This window comes from Sceloporus occidentalis, unplaced genomic scaffold (assembly GCF_023333645.1).
Source record: "Sceloporus occidentalis isolate IW3139 unplaced genomic scaffold, rSceOcc1.0.p SCAF_2, whole genome shotgun sequence".
Taxonomy (NCBI): Eukaryota; Metazoa; Chordata; class Lepidosauria; order Squamata; family Phrynosomatidae; genus Sceloporus; species Sceloporus occidentalis.
In genome coordinates this window covers 204,989,406-205,014,310 of record NW_028316982.1, presented here as the reverse complement: position 1 = coordinate 205,014,310, position 24,905 = coordinate 204,989,406, and the positions used below count along the sequence as shown (strand labels likewise).

Genomic DNA, 24,905 nt, shown 5'->3' with positions numbered 1-24,905 from the left:
AAATGTGTACAGGATGCAGCCTTAGTCCTGTCATGTACCTTCTGGCTGAAATGTTAGACACTTCTGCATCTTCACTTTAAAGCCATTGAAGCACATACAGAGCATTAACAGCAAATGGCACTAATGTGTTCACTGTGTTACAGGGGACATCTTGGCTGTGCTGCTTCCAGAGGGTGAGGGTGAGAGCCCAGGCCACCAAACACTTCCAGTGGACAGCCATTTCAGTTCTTGCAGCAGCCAAAACAGACTGCAGAAATAATCCACTTTGAGACCACTTTAACTGCCCTGGCTCAGTGCTAGGGAATCCTAGGAATTATAATTATATGAGACATTTAGCCTTCTGGAGCTCTGGTGCTATCATAAAAATACAGTTCCCAGTATTCCTCAGCACTGAGCCAGGGCAGTTAAAGTGGTCTCAAACTGGATTATTTTTGCAATGTGTTTTGGATCCAAGTTTCAGAGGCATGTTGTCTTTGGTATACAAATGGAGTAATGAAAGGGCAGGGCAAAAATGGATGGTTTGGTGATAAGGGCGATCTGAGGACCCAGCCTGTTGGGGGCAATTGGCTTATTGCACGTTGTGAATTCCACTGTTCTCTACCTACATAGGGGCCTGTGGCTTCACAAAGGAAGGAGACCTGCTGGATTCCAGGGAAACATCTTCTCTGAATTGCAAATGGACATTAAATTTCCTTGATTGTGAAAATCTCCCAGTGACCACATGGGCAAAAAAGGGGTAGGTGCCAGCCTGTAGTTAGCCCTCCCTACCATCTGAACTAAGACCAGAAACGGAAAAATGCAGGCCTATGACTAACATCTTCCATTTCTTTCTCCCGTTTGCCTGATGAAGAAGCCAGTGTGACTTCGAAAGCTTGCAACATGTCATTGTGCATTTTGGTTGATTCAACAAAGGTAGCATTGTTTGGATGTTATTGGATTTGCTATAGGGCTAATAGTTACCCCTAGATTTTTTTCACATTGTAAACAGCTTAGGGACTGCTTAAGTGCAGTGATAATTGGCATAGAAATCTACTACCTATTGCTAGTGTGTGTGTGTGTGTGTGTGTGTGTGTGTGTGTATATATATATATATATATATATATATATATGTGATTTTAATTTAAGTCATTCTATTCTATATGGGGCTAGGAGCCAGTCTTTTTGCAGCCCCTCCAGCATCATGATGACAGTGGGGCATTTTTGGCTCTTCCTGAGCATTGGAAGAGGAGTGAAATATCATCTGCGAATTAAATATTCTTTCTCTTGCGGTCTCTTGTGTTCGGTGTTTCTTGCCAGTAACACAAGCCACATCTTGTAGCACCTTTGAGACTAAGTGAAAGAAAGAAAGGGGCAGCATGAGCTTTCCTAGACTTGAGTCTACTTCCTCAGGTGCATTTAAGTCCACTGTGAACAAGGCACTCAATTAGAACAAGGCACAGTGCCCTGTGGTCAGTGCATTTCAGTGCCCTGCGAAGAGGGCACATTTGTTGAAGGGCCCTTCCCCCCCCCCCCCAATCCTTCCGAGCACAGAAGAAGGCGCCCTGCCTCCCTCCCTCCCTTCTGCCTCCCTCTCTCTCTCTCTCTCTCTCTCTCTCTCTGGCAGGAGGGAAGGGAGAGGCTTGGCTGAGCTGGACCAGTTTCCAGTCGGGATCCCTCCCCTTTCCTTAGCCTTTTTCTCCCCTCCCCTCCTCTCCTCCTTTCCCTTTGGCTCAGCCGCCTAGTCGGCTCCAGAGTTGGGCAGAGAGAGCCTCTTTGGGCTGGGGGTCTGGCACTGCCATGTGACTGGACTAGTGGGCAGAGAGGATGGGGAGGGCAAGGCAGGCTGGCCAGCACCACCACCACCACCACCACCACCACCATCATCATCAGCAGCAGCAGCAGCAGGAGCAGGAGCATCCTCTCCCCCGGCGCCAGGTGGCCCTGGGGCTGCTCCTGCTCCTGCTCCGCCCGCAAGGGACCCTGGCCCTGGCTGACTTTGCAGGTGAGTCCGAGGGGAAGCCCTCTGGGCAGCTGTCAGGGCGGGGGAGGCTCCTGCTGCTTCTGCACCTGGGCAAAAGTGGGGCACCTTCCCTGTTCTCTCCTGGCTCAGGAAGAGGAGGAAAGGCCACCCACTCCTCTTTGCTCCAATAATGATAATAATAATAATAATAATAATAATAATAATGATGGATATAATGATGGAAATAATAATAATAATAATAATAATAATAATAATAATAATATCTGTGGCTCTCCTTATCCACAGATCCAAGCATCCACGGTTTGAAAAGACTTACAAACTTGCCTGACTTCAAAACTTGACATAAAAAATACATTATATCTGTATTAAGCTTCATTTCATGGTTTAGCAGCCTGGTGTGATTTTCAGTATTTTTATAGTTTAGGATCATATGCTCTCTAGTTCTCAAACCTGTTCCAGGATGTTGCAGTATACCAAGCATTCTCTAAGATCACAACATGCTCATCCTACCAACACCAATAGCATTTCCAATTGCGGTTTACAATCTGTAAGCCAATTGCCCCCAACAAGCTGGGGACTCATGTTGTTGTTGTTGTTGTTGTTGTTGTTGTTGTTAGCTGCTCTCAAGACTCATGGCCACCCTGTGGAGGAAACTAGCACAACCAGAGGCTTACACAGTAACTAGGCAAAAAGACCAAAAGAATAGGTGCACTATATGTCACTAAGTACAATTGCTATTGACTAACGAGAGAGTACGAAACAATCTTAACCAATTCTAAATATAACTGAACCATTTTAAATAAATACGAAATGGTAATAAATAGATATTAGGGAATAAAAAATGTTAATAAATAGTTCCACCAAAAACTCCCTGCAAGGATATGATAGTATAAGGTGCTAAGATGACAAATTCTTCTGTTCACACCGGTAACCTGTGAATAAGACATCTCCAAGAATCCCTATCCTCTGCTGCCCTGCCCAGATCCTGTAAGCCCTTACCCACAATGCCCCTGTTTGAGTCTCTCCATCTGGTTTGTGGTCTTCTTCTCTTTCTTCTACATTCTACCTTTCCTAGCATTATTGTTTTTTCTAGTGATCCATGCTTTCTCAATATGTGGCCAAAGTATGAGAGTCTCAACTTGATCATCTTTGCTTCCAAGGAGAGCCCTGGTCAGATCTGTTCAAGGACCCATTTGTTTCATGGTATGCTAAGTCCTCTTCTCCAGCCGCACATTTCAAATGAGCTGATTTTCTTTCGGTCTGTTTCTTTCACTGTCCAGCTCTTGCATCTGTACATGGTAATTGGGAATGTATTGCCCTGAACGATTCTGACTTTACTGTTCAGTTGTATGGCTTTGCTCTTCAGTATCTTTTTCATAGCTGCCCTTCCCATTCTTAGTATTCATTTTACCAACCTACAAAGGGATGGAAGGTATATATTTAAATAGCAAAGCTTAATTTCACCATTTTATATAAGGGGCACCCTTGTACTTCACCACTGTATTTAACTGGACTTCAGCATCTTATTATAATTATTATTATTATTGGCCTTCCTTATCCACAGATTCAAGGATCTACATCTTGAAAATTTTATATATATATATATATATATATATAAAATTCCGATAGCAAAGCTTGATTTCACCATTTTATATAAGGGACAGCCTTTTACTCCACCTTTGTATTTTACTGGACTTGAACATTTTTGCTTTGATTTAGATCTCCTGCATGGCAGGGGGTTGGACTGGATGGCCCTTGCGGTCTCTTCCAACTCTACTATTCTATGATTCTATGATACTATCTAATAATAATAATAATAATAATAAAATACAGTTGCCCTTCCTTATCCACAGATTCTTTAGCAACAGATTCAAGCATCTACAGGTTGGAACACACACACACACACACACACACACACATATATAGTGAGCCCTTGGTATCTGCTGAAGTTTGATTCCAGGACATCCCATGGATAACAAAATCTGTGGATTCTCAAATCCCATTAAATACAGTGGCATAGCAAAAGTATGTCCCTTATATAAAATGGCAAAATCAAGGTTTGCTATTTGGAATTTATATATTTTAAAAATATTTCAAGTCATGAATGCTTGAATCTGTGGATAAAAAAATCTGTGGTTACAGAGGGCTGACTGTGTGTGTGTGTGTGTGTGTGTGTGTGTGTATTCCAATATCAAAGCTTGATTTCACCATTGTATATAAGGGACACCATTTTATGAGACTTGAGAGCACCCACAGATTTTGGTATCCACAGCAGGTGCTGGAACCAAACCAAGGGCCCACTGTATTATTAATATTATATAATTATTTGTTGTTGTTGTTAACTCACATTTCTGGGCACTTAACTTACTGATTATTATTATTAATTATACTGATTATTATTAATGATAACAACTCTAATACATTAGTATGGGACGGGTATATTTTGTGAAGGAAAGCCTGTATCGCACTCTGTTGATCTGTTCATCCCATGATTAGATACAGGTTGAATCTCCCTTATCTAAAATGCTTGGGAGCAGAGGATTTCGGAAATTGTTTTTTATTAATACATGTATTTAAATTGTTGTTGTGTTCTAGCCCAGAATTAAGTTACTACAAGTGGGTGCAAGTATGTGGCTAGACTAGAATATACCATCAATGAAAGTGGATGTGGCATGTAATAGTTATTATGCATTCCTAAGTGAGATGGCATAGCATTGAGAACATGTGGTCTTCCAAATACTGATGGACTCTAGTCTGGCTTTTTTCACCATTGGCCATGTGGATTGACACTCATAGGAGCTGTATTCCAACAACATAAAAACATAAAAGCTAAGCTTGATCGAACTAAAAGTCTCTCTAAAGCAGCATTATTTTCACCCAGAGGGAAATCAGTTGTCTATGGATAGCCCAGAAGCAGGGCATAGAATATCAGTATTCAAAAGGATCTTGTAGCATCTTTGACCTGTGTAGAAGTTGTAACACAACCTTTCATAGACTTGGTCTATGACTCCAGGTCCTCCAGCGCAATTCTGCTGGAGATTGACCATAGACTTGTGCTACAGAACCTAGAAATTCCTAGAGAAAACATTTCTCTAGGTATTTGTACATCCTCCAGAATGATTTTATGACCAGCTTTTGGCAGATGTTGACCATAGACTTGCACTGGAGGACCTGGAGATTCTTAGAGTGGTGTTCTCTTAGGTAAAAAGAATAGGGTTTTTTTAATTTGCGGTTTGTCTACATTCATGAGGGGTCTTTCAACCCTAAGCCCAGCAAATGTGGAGGGACCACTGTAATGTTTTCTCGTCATTCTTAATATACTGCTCATTATAATTAATAAAGATGCGGCAGCTAAAAAGGCCAATGCAATTTTAGGCTGCATCAATAAAAGTATAGTGTCTAGATCAAGAGAGGTAGTAGTGCCACTGTATTCTGCTCTGGTCAGGCCCCACCTGGAATATTGTGTCCAGTTCTGGGCACCACAATTCAAAAAGGACATTGAGAAACTGGAGCGTGTCCAGAGGAGGGCGACTAAAATGGTGAAAGGTCTGGAAACTATGTCCTATGAGGTACGACTCAGGGAGCTGGGGATGTTTAGCCTGGAGAAGAGAAGGTTAAGAGGTGATATGATAGCCCTGTTTAAATATTTTAAGGGATGTCATATTGAGGAGGGAGCAAGCTTGTTTTCTGCTGCTCCAGAGAACAGGACCCGGAGCAATGGATGCAAGCTCCAGGAAAGGAGATTCCACCTCAACATTAGGAGGAACTTCCTGACAGTCAGGGCTGTTCGACAGTGGAACAAACTCCCTCGGAGTGTAGTGGAGTCTCCTTCCTTGGAGGTCTTTAAGCAGAGGCTAGATTGCCATCTGCTGGGGATGCTTTGATTTGGATTTCCTGCATGGCAGGGGATTGGACTGGATGGCCCGTGCGGTCTCTTCCAACTCTAAGATTCTATTATTCTATGAATACACTGCTGACAGAGGATTATATGGGGGGTTGTGGGCCATTTTCCCACCAAACTGATCCCACACAACTTGAAAATACCTCCTTCCTTGGCCATATCCTTGCCAATCTAAAAACTTCTATCCAGTTCTGTATTAGTTGTTGGAAAGTTTTATTTATGTCAAGGATTTATATCCCACCTTTTTCCAACAATGGGATTCAAGGTGGGTTGTTTAATTAATATGCCAATAGGCTAACAAGAGGAATAGAAATGTTACTGGAAAATCTGGTTCACAAATGAAATGTTTTTTAGTAGCACAGGTCATATTGGTTCCTTCCCTGGTCAATTTGGGAAACACTCTATAATGATATGATGAAATATGATAGAAAATAACAAAATAACTTTAAAGACTGACAACTTTTCATTGGCATAAGTGTTCATAAAATGCAGCCCATTTCTTTAGATGTTCTAAAAGCACTGTGTTGCTTTTTATTTTCCCCAGAAGTGGTTATGGTTGTTTTCTTAATCATTTGCTTAATTGTGGTTTTGAAATCACCCAGAAGCTTGATGGCTTGCCCATTAGCATTTAATGATATGTTTGGTATTCCCCAGCAAGATGCAAGCTTACATTTGCCTGCTGGCATTAAACTTTTGCAATCTAAACTAGCAATGAAACTTCAAGTACACCTGACAGAAATTAATGCAGGGTAAACTGTTAAAACACATAATACATATTAATATGGTTACTATGAATACCCCATCCTGAGCGTCGTTCTGCTCTAATAGCCCATGAATTGTCACGACTTAACATCGACATCGCTGCTCTTAGTGAAGTCCGTCTCCACGAGGAAGGCAACCTTAAAGAACACGGTGCCGGCTACACACTCTATTGGTCTGGCAAACCCAAAACTGAAAAACATCTTTCAGGTGTAGGCTTCATGATCAAAAACGCCATCACCTCCAAACTCGAAACCTTGCCAACAGGACACTCTGATCGCATTATCTCCTTACGCCTCCCACATGTTGTTCTCTTCAGTATATATGCCCCAACTATGCAAGCTGACCCTGCAGAGAAAGACACATTCTACTCAGACCTACGCCACCTTATACAAAAAGTCCCTGCAGAAGACAAAATCATTATCCTTGGTGACTTCAATGCCAGAGTAGGAAAGAACTTCGAAGCCTGGAAAGGTGTTTTAGGCAAGCATGGTGTTGGAAACTGTAATGATAACGGATGTCTCTTGCTAGAATTTTGTGCAGAACAGCAGCTGACTATTACAAACACCATCTTTCAGCAGAAAGACAGCCTGAAGACAACCTGGATGCACCCCAGATCCAAACACTGGCACCTCATTGACTACATCCTAGTGCGCCAGAGAAATATTCGCGATGTCCGTCATACCCGAGTGATGCCCAGTGCAGAATGTCAAACAGATCATCACCTCGTAAGATGTAAACTAAATCTTCATTTTAAGTTTAAACCTAAGAGTGGTGGCATCCTAAAGAGGAGACTCCAAGTCAACAATCTTCAACAAGCTGCCATGAGAGACAACTTTCAGGCAAATCTGCAAACAAAACTTGAAGACTACCCTATAGACTCTTCTCCTACAGCGCTTTGGCAACATATCAAAAACAGCATCCTGCAATCTGCGGAAGAATCCTTAGGGTTCTCCCTCAAGAAAAACCAAGACTGGTTTGATGAAAACAACCAAGAGATCCAGGAGCTGTTGGCAAAGAAGAGAACTGCTCACCAGGCACACCTCGCCCAGCCATCCTGCCATGTAAGAAAAGCAGCCTTTCGCCTCGTATGTAGTCAACTCCAACACAAACTCAGAGACATTCAGAACAAGTGGTGGATCAATTTAGCAGAAAAGACACAACGTTGTGCAGATCTGGGTGATTCCAGAGGATTTTACGAAGCTCTTAAAGCAGTGTTTGGACCTACATATCAGACCCAAAGCTCCCTATACAGTTCAGATGGTCAAACACTAATCACAGATAAAGCTTCCATTCTGGACTGATGGGCTGAACACTTCCAAAGCCTCTTTAGTGCCAACTGAGTAGTCCAAGATTCAGCTATTCAACAGTTGAAACAACAACCGATGAAGAAAGAATTGGACATAGCTCCCACTTTGGAAGAAACCGTTAAGGCCATACAACAGATGAAAAACGGCAAGGCTGCCGGGATTGATGGAATTCCACCTGAAGCTTGGAAACATGGAGGTCATGCACTCCATGCTAAGCTCCACAAACTCCTTGTGAGTTGCTGGGAAAAAGGCGAACTGCCATCAGATCTCTGAGATGCCATCATCACCCTGTACAAGAAAAAAGGAGCAAAATCGGATTGCTCGAACTACCGAGGTATAACACTGCTCTCCATTGCTGGAAAAATCCTCGCAAGGATACTGCTGAACAGATTAGTTCCTGCCATTGCAGAAGAACTTCTTCCCAAAAGCCAATGTGGCTTCAGAGCTAATAGGAGCACTACAGACATGGTATTTGCCCTCAGACAACTGCAAGAGAAATGTAGAGAGCAGAACAAAGGACTCTATGTAACATTTGTCGACCTCACCAAAGCCTTCGACACTGTGAGTAGAAAAGGTCTGTGGCAGATCCTGGAACGACTAGGATGCCCCCCAAATTCCTCAAAATGATCATCCTACTACATGAAGGCCAGCAAGGTCAAGTCAGATATGGCGATGCTCTCTCGGAGCCCTTTCTAATAACTAATGGTGTAAAACAAGGTTGTGTTCTTGCTCCAACTTTATATACAATCTTCTTCAGCATGATGCTCCAAAGGGCTATGGCAGTTCTCAAAGAAGAAGACGGCATTTACATATGCTACCGTACTGATGGTAGCCTGTTTAACTTAAGCCGCCTGAGGGCCCGCACTAAGACTCTAAACTATCTAGTCCGTGAGCTGCTTTTTGCTGATGATGCTGCCCTCGTTGCCCATATGGAAGCAGCTCTGCAATGCCTAACATCTTGTTTTGCTACAGCTGCAGAACTCTTTGGACTGGAAGTCAGTCTGAAGAAAACGGAAGTTCTCTACCAGCCTGCACCACAGGAAGAACACTACCATCCCCACATCACTGTAGGCACATCTGTGCTTAAGTCCGTCCAGCAGTTCACCTACTTCGGAAGCATCATCTCCTCAGATGCCAAGATTGATAAAGAGATCGATCACAGACTGGCAAAGGCATATAGTGCATTCGGAAGGCTTCACAAAAGAGTCTGGAGTAACAAACACTTGAGGCGAAGCACAAAAATCAGTGTGTATAGAGCCATTGTACTGTCTATTCTCCTCTATGGGTCTGAAACATGGGTCACCTATCGCCAACACCTACGACTCCTCGAACGCTTTCATCAGCGCTGTTTATGCACAATTCTAAATATACACTGGACTGACTATGTGACAAATGTTGCTGTCCTCGAGCAAGCAGGGATCACCAGCATTGAGGCCATGCTATTGAGGACGCAGCTGTGCTGGGCAGGACACGTTTCTAGGATGAAGGACCATCGCCTCCCCAAAATAGTATTCTACGGTGAACTCGCCAAGGGTCAGCGTAAGAGGGGTGCCCCAAAGAAGAGATACAAGGACTCCCTGAAACAACATCTCAGGCTTGGCCAGATAGATCACCAACAATGGTCCTCCCTGGCCTCGAATCGGGAGGCATGGAGACACACTATCCATGACGCTGCAGCCTTCTTCGAAAGCTCACGCCGAATGAGCCTCGAAGAGAAATGACAACGCAGAAAGAACCGCAACCTGGAAATATTACCCAAGGAGACTTTCTGCTGTGCTTTCTGCAACCAGACCTGTTTATCCCGAATTGGCCTTTTTAGTCACCAATGTGCTTGTACAAAGCGCGGGATGAGTCCTTCCTGAATCTTCGTTCGCGAAGCAAAGCCAGAGAGAGAGAGAGAGAGAGATGAATACCCCATCACTTTATAAAAATGCTTAGGAGCTGTGCATGACTTAAACTTGTTGTAAAAATACATTATATCTGTATTAAGCTTCATTTCATGATTTAGCAGACTGGTGTGATTTTAAGTATTTTTAAAGTTCAGGATCATATGCTGTCTTGTTCTAAAACCTATTACAGGATGTTGCCGTATACCAAGAATTCCCTAAGATCACAACATGCTTATCCTACCAACATTATGCCAACATTCCAGGCAAATGTGCAGTGATCTGACATAACAGCTTCTTTCATTCTATTAAATTAACCTAGCCCTGTGATGAAAGCTTTTCAGTACACTCATGTGTAGCTTAAATACTAATACTAGTTTGATGCATTATGCAGTTGAGCCACGGAACCCATTTCTTAAAATCTGACTCTGACTTCCTAAGACAACAGCATTTCTGCCAGGTTTTCAAGCAAATTAGGGAGCATCTGAATCAGCATCCTGAGAGTTTGGTTGATTATTTGGTTTTGCTTGTTCAGACATTTTTTAACCTAGGGTCTTTTTCCTAATGCCTTTCCTTTAAGGGCCATGTGTATTGTGTAATAGAGTCTTTGGTATCATCCTATAAAACAGAATAGTGTGTGACAATGTGTCACAAAGCACTTCTACATCTACTAGATGATAGGTCTTGATAATTTTCATTCATGTGTGTGTATGGATATTTTGTGGTTGTACCATCACCAGTGCAGTTCCTGTGTGAGTTTGATAGTAAGCACACACCTTCTTCTTGACTATGATGGCCTCTCTGCACCACAGCAAATACATGGGAGGTTTTGGGCAGTGCAGCTGTTCTAACACAATGGAAACATGTTGTGAACTGTGCCACATTCAGGGGAAAATTAGAGGAAGAAAGCCTCTGTGGCACAGTGGAGGTCAAGAGAGTAGTAGCTGGTGTTAGCATGCGAGAGGGTTAGTGAATCTACTCTGGCTCTTAATCCATACTTTATGTGAGCTTTCCAAGATGCTGAACCTATTTGGAGGGGGTTAGGATTCAGCACCTTGGATAGTTCAGCCTCAACCCTATAGCAAATTGATTGCCCCACAGACATGGGAGCCATCAGCTGCTACTGGGCCAGGGATGAGAATTACATAGTCCTTCAGATGATACTGGACTGCAACTCCCCAGACTGCATAGCTGTCTACTGAGGAATGTTGGAAGCTGCAGTTTGACAACATCTGGAAGGCTGCATGAATCTTACCCCTGCTCTGTATGCATGGAAGTACTCTTTAGTAGCCCCAAATGAATTAAAACTTCAGATTATGATCTCCTTCAGGGGCATTCCTTAAGCACAGCCAGTTTCAGCCTTTAGAATCCAATACCTGTGTTGCAAAGTAATAAATCCAACACCACAGTGTACAACAGTACAGTGTCATAGTTATCTCCTACCTGATTCAGTCTAGGATTCCCCCTCCCCTTTATACAAGGGGCAGCTGTACTTTGGGTATTTTGAAGCCATGATTTTTTCCAGTTTGGGGAAAAACTGAAATATTATATGTGAAATACTTGATTTTATAAAAACCCTAAACTTATTTTTTGGCTTTAATATCATAAAATGCTCCAGACATAACTCAACACATAATTAAAATTTTTGCATCTATATAAAATGTCAAAATATAAAAGCTTTAATTTTGTAGAAATTATAAATATTCTATTTGAAAGAGAAAGCTGCAAACTGCTGCATCCTGTGCTATCTAAGCACACACATATCTTAGTTTTTGCCATCTGAGAATTAGGAGAACAATAAAAAGAGAAGTCACACATTTTGGAATAAACTAAATAAAGTCTATTATTTGGACCGAAACAGTTTCATGCAATGACAATCTTATAAACTTTACATCGATATTGAAACAGATATTGAATTCTTCAATGGCATGGTATAATTACAAACAATGAAGGCCATCTTGCATGTGTCTCTTCTGAAGATGGCAACACACATTAGGTAAAGAAATGCACCTTGAATTTGAATGTAGTATATATCTGTAACAAGAGTTGAAATCATGTGGCCCTCCAGATGTTGTTGTATTACAACTCCCAGCAGCCCTTGCCTGCATACACAGTGGTGAGAAATGCTTGGAGCTGCACTTCAGCAAGATCTGGAAGGACCCACTATTCCCATTATTGCTGTGTACCTTTCACAATAATAGTGGAATTTTCTAATTCTGGACATTGCAAATCATACATATACCTCTTCATTTTAATGGTGTTCCTGGCACAGAGTTAGTAAAGTTTTGTCGCAAAATGTATTTCATTAATTGCAAAAGTAAAAATTAAGCTTAATCAGATATATTTTTTTTAGAATTGAAAAACTGAAAAACTCTCAATAGAGTGAAAATCCTGAGAAACCAAAAACAAACAAACAAAAAAAATTGCTGTTCTTTTCCACCAGGCCTTCACATGAGTATGTATAACAATCTAGCCTGCATTTCTCTATTCAGTCTGACATAATTTCAAAATGGAGATTATTGGCTGCAGCTTGATGTATAATAACCCTGGTTCTGTGCTGGCAAACACTACAGGAGTCAGTTTTTGGCAATGTAGATGGGGTACCAGAGTAAGTATTCAGAAACAGATGCCAAGTTTCTCTGTTTTCGTTGTTTTAAATAAGTTTTGAAGTGCTTATGCTATACTTCTAAGTACACTTGCAGAGAAGCAATTCCTATTGAAATTAGTTGAATTTAACCTTTCCACGAGACAAACCTGTGGTCCCAGTATGTTGAACAACAACAGCATTAGAACCAGCCCTCTCATCATGTTGTCCAGATATATGTTCTATGAGCTGTAAACTCAATGTTATCATAAGGGGCCAAGAAATATGTCATTGCACTGATACATTGCACTGACACTCCTGCAACATCTCTAGCAATTCCAGCAATTCCAGAACCAAATACAAGATACAATGCCACTTACTATAACTTCTATATATTTGTTGCTGTTGTTGTTGTGTGCCTTCAAGTCATTTCTGACTTATGATGACCCTTAGGCAAATATCATGGGGTTTTCTTGGCAAGGTTTGGTCAGAGGAGGCTTGTCATTGCCTTCCCCTGAGACTGGTCTCCAGTGTTATAATCCAACACTCAAACCATTGTGTCTGTCTGTGTACAGCTAGCATGAAGCAATAATAGTGGGAGTACCACTTCCATATTTCCCTACCCTGTACACACACAGTGCAGTAGCTAATTCCATAGAGCAGACAACAGGACTAGACCCAACAATAACGAGGCATAAGTGTAGAATTCAGAACCTCCTGGTAGAAGAATTTGAACCCTGTTGGGATGCCAGTGAATCCATACACACATAAACTTACTAATGCTGCAGCAAAGTCTATACAGTGAGCTGTAAATAGCCACTAAGGGGAGCCAAGAAGTTAGATTGGATCCAAAAGAATAAGCCCGATTGGCACCTAGACAAAGTCTCATTTTGAGCATGAACAGCTATTGTAGCTCTTCCTGTTGAAGGCAACCAATGACCAGCATGAATGGGCTGCAGTGGTCCCATAATTAAGATCAAGTTATTGCTATTTTTATTAATTTAATAGAATTGTTATGGCAGTGGAGGTGTAAGTAAAATATACATGTGGCACATCTGGGGCTCTTCTGTGACTTCAGTAGCAGTTTTTAACTTGCATCCTCTGTTTTGCAGGGGTAATGATTCTATGTTTTATCCTAATTAGTAGTAGGATTGTCAACTGACCAAGCATAGGATTCTGACTGAAGTTACAAGTGATTTTTAGATTGTCTTTTTAGATTGTAAGCCTGAGGGCAGGGAACTGTCCAATTAAAAAGATTGTATGTACAGTGCTGTGTAAATTTACAGCGCTTTATAAATAAAGGTTAATAATAATAATAATAATAATAATAATAATAATAATAATAATAATAAATTTGCTACATGGGTATAGCTACAATTACATCATGCTAACCCCAGCATGGTGCTCACCCCATGCAAAATGCTTAAAGTGACCCTACCTCCCTGCTCCAGAAAGTGTAAATTGGATATAGGACTGTCTGGCTGTCATCATAGGCTACTTATTTTATATCCTATTGCAATCTTGCATACATCAGTGGACTTATACTGGACTAAGCATTTTGAGAACTGTGGAATAAGCCATTTTGAAATTATGCAGATCCTTGAAACAACAGTTGTTCAGACTGTCAGGGTAGGGTAGGGTGGGGTGGGGTAGGGATAGCAAATAATATCAATTTTTCTTCCAGTATTATATGGTAATTTATAAATGGAGTTGGTATGTCATAGATTCATAAGAGCTGGAAGATATCTTGGAGGTCTTCTAATCCATGCTAGAGGATGCACAGTGCAAAATATTCTGTGACAGATGGCTTTCACTTAATACCATTTATAGATAAAATGAAATTATTTGCAATAATAAAAATGTATAGACATTTTTGAAGAATATATGGAATGCAGAATCATATGAAAAAGTAATAAAATCTGTGAAAAGTCTGCATCCACCATCAGGTTCTGGCATGAGAAATTTGCTGAAAGGACCATTTTGTAAATGGAAAGTCTCCAGATCCAAACATTTGCCACTAGGAACTAGTAAAAGTGCCAGACCTTATCACAAGCTCCACCTGTGCTTTTCTCATGTAAGGCAGCATCAACTTACAGTAACTTGGTGCAGATTACTTTGCATGAAAAACAGTGCCAAAATTGGTGGAGCTCAGCAAGAAATAACCTTTATAATAGACACTTGATGGCCCTCAACAAGCACAGCATGCTTAAAATGCAAAATGGTGGGTGGCAGGAATAAAGGCCATCCTTTGTCTTTTGACTCTTCTGCTTGTCTAAAACTGATACTGTACTCCTGTTAAATAATTACAAGCAAAATTACTGATTCATACGTACTGCCTCAAGAGTTCTCTTCCTTGTTCAGTAGCTGAGGGATACATTTTCATAAGGTTGGTTGAATTTTGTGAAAGCAAATACTTATAAAGAGACAGGTCACTCCTTCAGTCTAATACAAACAAATTTGTTTGCAAGAAAGACATAAGTGAGTTACATCATGCTAGAATAACTTTCTCTCTCTCCCTATTTTCTTCTGCTTCGTTCCTTCCTCTTTATACATGGGTTTTCTAGTAAAGTAAGAGTGCAGAACTTGATACAACAGCAAAGGTTGCTACAATTAACTTTTGCTTAGGAAAAGAAGTAAAGAAATGGAATGAAATGTTGGAATAAAAAACACCCAAAGAGCCAAGAAGTTATGGAACTGTTTTATGTAATAGGATCCAATAATGAGAGATTAATGGTGGACATGGAGTTGGAAAGGAACTTACTTAAGCCCTTTCACTCTGCATAGATCTTTAGCTTTCATATTAAGATTATCAGGTGGCATACTTTCCTGGGTCATTGATTTTTCTGCTCTGTGTGGTTTTAGCATCATTTATCTCCACAGACTCAGTGCTGAACTCTCTGATCTAATCTGCCCAATGCACAACATCACCACCATTCTGAGGCTTTTCTGTAATAATTTCTCTGCCTACTGTGGCAGCTTTATGAAACACATTTTAGGCTGCAAACCTGTACATACACAGCTGGATGTAAGCCTGACTAACTTTGCAGGATTTAGTTATGGGTATAGGATTATGCTGTTACTCAAATTCTTTTCTTTAGTTGTGTGCTAAATTTGGCCTTTAACCTGGAACTGAAAATTGTTCATGTGTTAAAAAGAGAACATCCTGTTTCTTGGTGACCTAGGAGGAGATGCAGTTCATATTGTTGAGGAAGACATACAACACAAGACACTTTGATATAGTTTGTGATTAGAATACCAGTTCCGGAATAGCTACTCCATTCAATTGAACCATTTGAATATTTTTGCTGTAGTTCCTGCCATTTCAAAGAATATCAGGCCCTTTCTCTTTCTCAGATCCTCAACATGCTTATTTTAACAGGAGAAGGTTAGGTGACATCAGTGTTATTCACTAAGAAGCAATTGTATACCTAACCATAAAGTGTTAGAAGTAAGCCCCAAGTACTTTCAAGTAATGAAAAGGGAAAAAAAGCCCAGAGTCCTTTACTGAGTTGTAATTCTACAGACTTGGAAATATGCACCATTGAAATCTGTTGGCTTTACTTCCAAGGAAGTGTGGCTAGGATACTGCTGTTAAGGAAAATGCAACATGGGATATACAGTCAAAGAAATAAAACATGTATGTGAGAGTCAGGATGACTCAGCAAAAGCAATTAGGAGCCACACAGGTGTAAAAGGTAATGTAATTAGCAAGTCCTAAATGCCAAGGAAAGAAATGCAAAGTGGCTAATTGAACACACCTGAGAATTGTTAAAGTGGACAAGGTGAGATGATGAAATCATTAATTATGGGATGAACCAAGAGAGCCAATGAAAATGGATGTACACGCCCACTGGGTGGAAACTGACAAGAGTGGGTGATGTTTTCCAATGGCTATAATAATGACTATGAATCCCAATGTATTTTGTGGGTAGTAGCAGTGGATAGTAGTAGTGAGGAGTATTGTTATATTGGAGTTGTGTTGGATAGTTTTGGAGCTGTATATAGTAGAATAAAGTAGATCTTTTATATAAGACTACTGAGTTGTCTGGTGTCTTGGGTGAAGATACAAGAGCCAGCTGGATCCTGAAGAAGTGGGAAGACTTCTGTGGAAGCAAGAGTGAGAAGGCTTGGAGAGTTTGTCAGAGTCTTCAGCCTATTCTCTGTAACTCTGCTGCTTTAGAGCAAAGCTTTAACCACTGGCCAAAACTGGTCAGCGCCGGTGCGTAACAAGGTGGTGAGTTCGAGCCAGAGGTGAAGAGCTACAACTCCCATCATCCCTGACATTGTTGTTGTGTGTTTTCAAGTCATTTCTGACTTATGGCAACCCTAAGGCAAACCTATCATGCAGTTTACTTTGTAGATTTGTTTGGGGGTTGCCCTTGATTACCTCTGAGAGAGTGTGACTTATCTAAAATCACCCGATGGGTTTCCATGGTTGAGCAAGGATTTGAACCCTAGCCTCCCAGTGTCCTAGTCTAACTATTTGTTAGGACTGACTCTGAAAGCTTTAAGGAGTATTTTAGAAACAAATACCAGCCTGACAAAATCAACATAAACAAAAATAGCGGCAGTGGTTCCTAAACTCAGATGAAGTTCAATAACAAGTCCCGCAATCCCTGATCATTGCTCATGCTAGCTGGGGCTTCTGGGCCTTGAAGTCTAAAATTCCCCTCGGAACTCAAAGTTGAAAATCTCTAACCTAGCAATACTAGGATGCCCCTTTGAAAATGACAGGAGTTCTTTGCCATTACAACAGTTGGCTTATAGAATGTGCTAGGCTTTAATGTTGAGTTGAAACTAATATATATGAACTAAAATATTTTTCATGCTGATTTTTACACAGTAGGAAAAAATAATCTTATCATGTATTATTTATAACATACTATAGTTCATCTTTATTCCTTAATAGCATACTATTAGAACCAGACTCAGGGTGCATTTACACTGTAGAAATAATGCAGTCTGATACTTTAAGTGCTGTATCTCCATTTTATGGAATCCTGGGATTTGTAGTTTTACAAGGTCTTTAGCTTTCTCTGCTAAAGAGTGCTGGTTCCTCTTTAGGATTCCCAGGATTCTGTAGGATGGAGCCACAGCTGTTAAAGTGGTGTCAAACTACATTATTTCTGTAATGTACATCCTCAGTCAAACTGAGGGTAGACACTGAAATGAAGTTAGTTTAGTCAAGACATCAAGTAATACTGATTTAACTGAATTTAGTCATAAACATGACCAGGTTTGAATCCAACCCTGCACTCCCAACCTAAGCAAAGAGAATTGGTTCAGTTTCAGTAGTGGTGTGATTCAGTGTTATTTTTAGGTCAGTAAAATTATATCACTTATGTGTGCACTTGACTTTGGAAGTGAGAGTTTTTGGAGGTAGCATTAACACTTTACTCACAAAGCCTGTTATATCTGACAAACAAAAATATGGTGCTTAAAACCAATTATACACTGTAGGCTACAATCCCATGCTTCTCCAGCTTTTAAAATGTTTTTTTTTAACACAGGAGTTTCTATACTTGAAGAAAGAAGCCACTCAGCCAGTAAATGTGAACAACTGCTTGTCTCTTCATTAGTAAAAGCTGCTGTAGCAAGAGGCCTTGCACAAAGCTTTAATGTGTATGTATGCATGTGTGCACACTCACATGCATGCTTTATTGGATCATGGCCACATGTGGATCATTCTTTTCTAGACCATGGCCCTTGATTCGGAACTGAGCAATAAAACTTTTTTTAAAAAACTGGATGCTACTCAGCCCAGGAACAGATATTTGAGACGTGAGCATTCTACCGATTGCCGTTGAAAGCTAGACTTTCAAAGTGAGCGTCTATCTCCTCATCACAAGGGGTTAAGAGAATGCCAACTACTGGCAAAATGCCTGTATCTGAAAAGAAGACTATTGTGTGTGAGTTTTCCCCCCTACGTGGCAATGCTGCCCCTCCGGTTGCCACTGTGAGAATGTGCATTGCCAACCCACGCTGCAAGAATTTGAGTAATGTTTACAATCCACAGTGAAAACAGAAAGAGAGAGAGAGAGGAGATAAGAATTAGCTTTTGTGCCTGTACTTGGCTCACTAGCTATGGTTGTGGGATAGAAAGAATGGGGAACATAAGAAAGGCTACCTGATGGAAAGCCAGGGAAGGGAAGCTAATCAGATAATTGTACTTTTCTTAAAATAATAAGGCTTGAAATGTTGATGTGGACCTTTTGAGCTCCTTTTTCTATTAAAGCAGAAGTAAGCAAGCTGGTTCCTTCCTACTTTTATGGGCTGCAACTCCCAGAATCCCTAGCCATTGGTCATGTTGGCTGGGGCTGATCAGACCTGTATTCAAAAACATTTGTGGGACACCAATTTGCCTACCTTTGTATTAAAACTCAAAGCTTGGAAACTTCTGGCCCTCCAGATGTTCTTGGATCCCAACTCCCATAAGACTTAGCCAGCAAGGGCAATGATCAGGGATATGGGAACTGTAGTTTAAGAACATCTGGACGCCCAAAGATTCTCCATCCTACTCTAGTGAATAAAGAACAGTGGCAGATAATTTGCAAGAAAGAAAATGTTTTTAGTTTATCAGCTACTCTTTTTATTTCTTTTTGTTAATTGCACCCAGCAATAGAAAGCTTATAATTGAAACAGAATCTCTATTTAGTTTTTTTTTTTTTTAAATCCAGAAATGTGAAACAGTGAGAAATGCATTACAGTTTTGCATCCAGCCAAGTGTTAGGTATGATAACAGACCCTTCCAGGCATTATTCTTCCCAATAGATGCACCCAATATATGCAGAAATCAGCAAGGGAACTGAGGAAAGGAACCCCACCCTGAAATGATAGGGGAGGAGAGTCACCATTCCCTGTTCAGACCAATGACTGGTAGTAGGAAAAGGAAAGTCTTTTGGAATAGAAGCAGTAAAATTATCAGTCATGAGGAAGTTGGCATAATATAGCTGAATATCAGCTACAATGCCAAGAAATATATGTTCTAGCCAGAGTAGACATGAAATCATTGTAACTACAAAATAGCGGAGTGAATTGGTGTGCGTGTTATAGTTCTACCTGGAATTGTGTTCCTTCCTCCAATTTTCATGCCTCCCTCCTCTGCATCTAATCCGTTCGTATGATGTTTTTGGCATGCAAATTAAATAGACAGGGTGATAGACTACAGCCTTGCTTGACCCCATTTCCAATTGGAAACCATTCTATTTCTCCATATTCTGTCCTGACACTGACAGTAGCCTCTTGTCCTGAATACAGATTAGGCATCAGGACTATCAAATTTTGTGATACACCTATTTCTTTAAGAACAATCCATAGTTTCTCCTGATCTATAAAATAAAATGTTTTACTATAGTCTATAAAGCACAGACTGGTCTTTTCCAATTCCTTAGTATGTTCCATTATCCAGCATATGTTTGCAATATGATCTCTAGAGCCTCTTCCTTTTCTGAACCCTGCTCGGACATCTGGCAGTTCTTGCTCCATACATGGTAAGAGTCTTTGTTGTAGACTTTTAGGTGTCACCTTGCTTGCATGAGGGGGAAAAAAGTAATACACTACTTTCCATTGTCATGGATAACTGCATTTCCCCACAAAATGTAAGATGACAAATATCTCATTCAGCTGCCCTACTCTGAGATAAGTGGCAGTGCAAAATATTACAAACCCCCCCCCCACACACACACACACAGAGGTTCAGACAATGAAGTGTCAAGTAGGACTATGTAACTCTTGTTCTGTTTTTTGGGTTGTGTGTGGAGAATTAGGAACAGAGTGTATGTGCACTTCATCAATGTATAATTTTTCTCCTTCCTGTGTTGAACTCAGTGGGATTCTTACAGTTGGCAAAAGATAAGAGTTTCACGGATCCTAGCATGGCTGTACAAAAATGAGGCTACCCAAGGAAGGTCTTCTGAATGAGCTGCCTGTCTCTTTATTTTGATCTGGCCAATAGCTGGAGAAAGGAAGAACAGCAGTTCATGTCCTACTTGTCCCATTCAGAAGCTCTGTAAGAGGCAGCCTTGCCAAACAGCAGTTGAAAGAGCTACACTGGCATAACAGATGATGCAAGGCAGCCTGAAAAGGACTACAGGGCTGAACCAATTAGAAGCGTCAAATGATGGAGCCTTTGGAAGTGTGTGTATGTGGCTAATAACTCTTGGGCAATATTCACAGCAACCTTTCCAACAGTCCCTGTAGATACATATCCAAGGGTGCATGTACACTGTAGAAATACATAGAAATACATAGCAGTTTGACACAACTTTTAACTGCTATGACTCTATACTACAGAATCTGGGGATTTGTAGTTTTGTAAGCCACCAGCACTGTTTGACAGAGAAGGCTAATGACCTTATAAAGCTACAAATCTCAGGATTTCATCGGATGGAGCTACAGTACTTAAAGTGGTATCAAAATGGTGCAGTATTTCACACTGCAAAGAACCGCCATGCCTGAAGTCAATGTAACTATGCTTTTATGGCAGATGATTTTGTGCTGAAGTTTGTTTATTTTGTGAACTTCTCCTGATGAAGTATAAGTACATGTTTTGTCTCAAGCTCCCAACAGAATACTTCCCGTTAATTGATGTAAATAGCAATATTTTCTGTTGGCTGTCATTTAGAAGTTTCAATAATGTGGATGTGGATGTCTCAGTTTTCTCTATGAGCTGCAATAACTTCTATTATATTTGGTATTCCCTTCCTTTGACAACAGGATGAGCAAATTGCTGCACCATGGATGCTGCCAGCTCCTCATTAGCCCTAGCCAGTGCAGCCAATGTTGAGGAATACTGGGAGCTGTAGTCCAACAAAACCTTGAAAGCCACACTTTGCCCTGCCAATATCAATGTACTATACATTAAAAAAGGGGGGTTTCCAAGCTTCATGACTGCTGTGAAAGAGAACAAATGTTGCAGGGCCAGAAACCAAAGAGGCATTAGGGAGTGTAGATTTTAGAAAGGACTTCTTTACACTGCACAGTTTTGATCTTCCCAAGAACATGAAAGTCCAGATTGCTGAAAACATAACATGGTAGCACATGGGAAATGAAGTAAATGATAATATTAAAAAGTCATGAAAGTCATGGGGGGTGGAACAATATTGAAGAAGGATGAAGGATTCAAAAGTGTATTGTGTGGTATGTGTGTGAGGCAGGATAAAACTCTAGTGCAGATTATTCTTTAATATTCACGTAGGCACATTCATGCCATTCTTTCATGCACCCCATGTGTTGCCAATTTTTTAATAGTCAACAAAACCAAATGAAAACATGGAGATTCCAATCAGAATAGACCTAGTGTACTGTAGTGGTTCTCAAAGGGTGAGGTGCTCAATTGGGGGGGGGGGGGATTTGAAGCCCTGATTCCCCTCTTCCTCTTCCCAAACTTTTTTGTGTATGTGTAAAATTTACACATGCATTGAGTTAAATATAGAATTCTATATTTAAATATAGAATTCACTTAAATAAAATTGTTCTAATTTGAACAATGTTATTGTCTTATAAAACGTTGAAGTATGAATATACATGAATGTGAGAATGAATATATATACACACTAAATAAACAAAATGTTTTTATTCATATACCATGTCAAGTGTGTGTGTGTGTGTGTGTGTGTGTGTGTGTGTGTACTATCCTCATGAAGATGTAAAGGGGGGCGGGTCCCCCATGGGTAAAAACTTTGAGTACCACTGATGTATTGAATAGATGGATATCTTTACATTACTTTGAGTTATTTTGTATGTGGCTATCCATGAGAGCTAATAAGGCAAGGAGGGCAGTTCTGCCTTCTTCTAGGGAATTCAAACTGGGCATGAAATGTTGAGGAAAGACTTAACAGTGTGAGATCTGGAAAGTGTAGTATTCTGTGAGCTATTAATGTCTCAGCAGTGCCTGAGTGAAGCAAGTCACATACCAGTACATCACCAGTTTTTCTTAGCAAAGAGTGGCAGCCAAATCCCATGACTATTTTTATCCTTCAGTGTGTACTAGTATGGGCACAGTGTAATTACATCACTGACCTTTTAAATGTCACCTGCAGAGAGAAAATGTATTTTCTGTCCAGCCCATGCCATTTTAAAACAATTGAATAAAAGGGACCAGAGTGCATGAAGCAGCTGGTTTTACTGAGACATTTTTAAAAACTGAATTATTCAGTTGTTTATGAAAAGGGCCTAGATGCTAGGATAGGAATTTGCAGGATCAAAGTGGAAGTTAAGATGCTCGGAACGCATCCAAAGGTCTCTGCATACCTAATGTTCTCCAGGGAATACTAGGCAGCTTTGTACATGGGAACTCTTGGTTCCAAGCAATTTGAAACCTAAACTGTCACTGATTTCAGACCAAAGTCTGCAATGTCCCAAGGGGATGCTACTTACAGAGCCTCTTTTTGAAGAATGTTCTCTCTAAATCATGCTAGAAACACTCAGGTATCTTAAACAAAAATTGTGTTACACAGAACCATGCATACTTGAATGCTAAATAGATTGTGGTCTTGATTCTAGTGAGGGGAAGGGTAAAGGAAAAAACATAGGATTTTCTTACACTAGACAGTTATACCATTATGATTCCACTTTAATCATCATGGCTCCATCCTGGGGAATCCTTGAGAGATTAAAGGAGCTCTCCGGCTGAGATTTCTAAATACGGCTTCCTGAACTCCAAGGCTGCATCTGCACTGCAGAAATAATCAAGGTTGACAACACTTTAGCTGCCATGGCTCAATGCTATAAAATCCTGGGATTTGTAGTTTGTTGTGGCAACAGATTTCTCTGACAGAGAAGGCTAAATGTCTCTCAAACCTATAGTTCCCAGAATTCCATAGCATTGAGCCATCACAGTTAAAGCGGTGTCAAATTGGATTATTTCTGCAGTACAGCCCAAGTCCCAGGATTCTATAGGATGGAACCATGGAACCATGGTAGCTAAAGTGGAATCATAGAGCTATAATTATGTAATTATACAACACTACTGTATATATTTATTCTGTTTACTGTTACAACAAATTACTTTCTTCATACAAACAACCAGATGACTTTGGGGCTAAGGTAATATAATTAGCTTGCATTTTTGTGATGTCTTGGTTAGTTAATTTAGTCAATTTGTATACTGTCTATATCTAAAAGCATATCAATAGCCCTGTGAATTTTATTTCTTGGTTTTTTGGAAAGCCCCACAATGCATTTTCTAAAACAGTCTTTTGCTCTTGAAGTGTCCTAAGATTATTTTACTCTTCTTCTGGTTTTGTACTGTGTGATGTGATGTGCTGTGTGAACATAGAAACTGTTGTTGCATTTATTAGAAAAGGTGAAGTGTATCAGTTATTACGTTGTTTCATTTATTAGATAAAGTAAAGTGTTAAAAGGATGTTGTAACACCTTTGACATTAATTTGGAAAAGAAGTTGTAGTATAAGCTTTCACAGACTTGGCCTGCTTCTTCAGATGCATGGAAATGCAACAACCATAGTTAAAACTGAACTTGTCACCTCATCACCATACCCACAACTTTTGCATTTCTATGGCTATTAATAATAGCCTGGTTATAAAGGTGATTCCTGGGCAACACTTCATGTGTCTGAGGAAGTAGGTCAAGTCTATAAAAGCTTATGCTACAACTTCTTTTAGGCTGCATCTGCATTGCAGAAATAATCTGGTTTGACACCTCTTTAACTGTCATGGATCAATGCTATGGAATTTTGGCAATGGTACTTTGTTGTGGCACCAGAGCAAAGCTCAAAGCAGAAAGCTTGATTAAAATGCATGGTGTCTGTGGTGGCGACAGTTAATCGAGGGTGGTGGTGTCTGGTGGGGACATTAGATGAATAGAGTGTCATATTGAAACCACAAGGGCATCTAGTAGGTTCATACATTTGAGACCATAGTGGTGGGACAAGAGAAGGTCCTCACTTTGCTGGGGAATAATTGGTAGCCCTCAGAGTTGATAGCAGCAGTGGGATTTGTGGAAGTCCACACATTTGGTGAGACTGGTTGGGATAAGTTAAAGCCCTCACTTCATGGTGATGGGACAATTTTCTGAAGATAGCAGACTAATTTAGAATGTGAAGAGCTTGCTATCTAAAACATAAACGCTTGTCCTCCATGGGAGGATAAAGGCCAAGCGATTGCTGCTAGCAAGCTTCACATCATAAAGCTCACGAGATGACTGTCTCACTCTGCATTGTGTTAGGTTTAGCCTTGACCAGAAGACTGTCTACTGAGAGGCTGGAGTAGATTCAAGTGCAACTGTTCAGTAGTCTTCTGTAGCTCACGTAATACAAACCACAATAGGTTGTAAAAATAGAAGACTGGACACAGACCTAGTCATACTTAGGGTAAATCCACTGAAATTAATCAACTAGACCCAATATCAGGGATTTACTCTTGGTATAGCTGGGCCTGGTTTCAACCCAGCACCTTGAACTACAAGTAAAGGCAGTTATAATTGAACTGTTTCCATGTTAACAGAAGGGGGAAAGCTATAGTTCCTCATTAAATGTAACACAGCT

General features: G+C 40.5%; 1 protein-coding gene across 2 annotated transcripts in view; it reads left to right on the top strand.

Annotated features, from left to right (window-relative positions):
- The first annotated feature begins 1,733 nt into the window (after positions 1–1,733).
- EVA1C (eva-1 homolog C) overlaps positions 1,734–24,905 on the top strand; it is a 57,550-nt gene continuing 34,378 nt past the window's right edge. For both annotated transcript variants that reach the window (XM_089512097.1, XM_089512096.1), the window contains exon 1: positions 1,734–1,981. In XM_089512097.1, the coding sequence (XP_089368223.1) occupies positions 1,804–1,981 (178 nt within the window). In that variant the 5' untranslated portion in view covers positions 1,734–1,803. The remainder of the gene's footprint in view (positions 1,982–24,905) is intronic.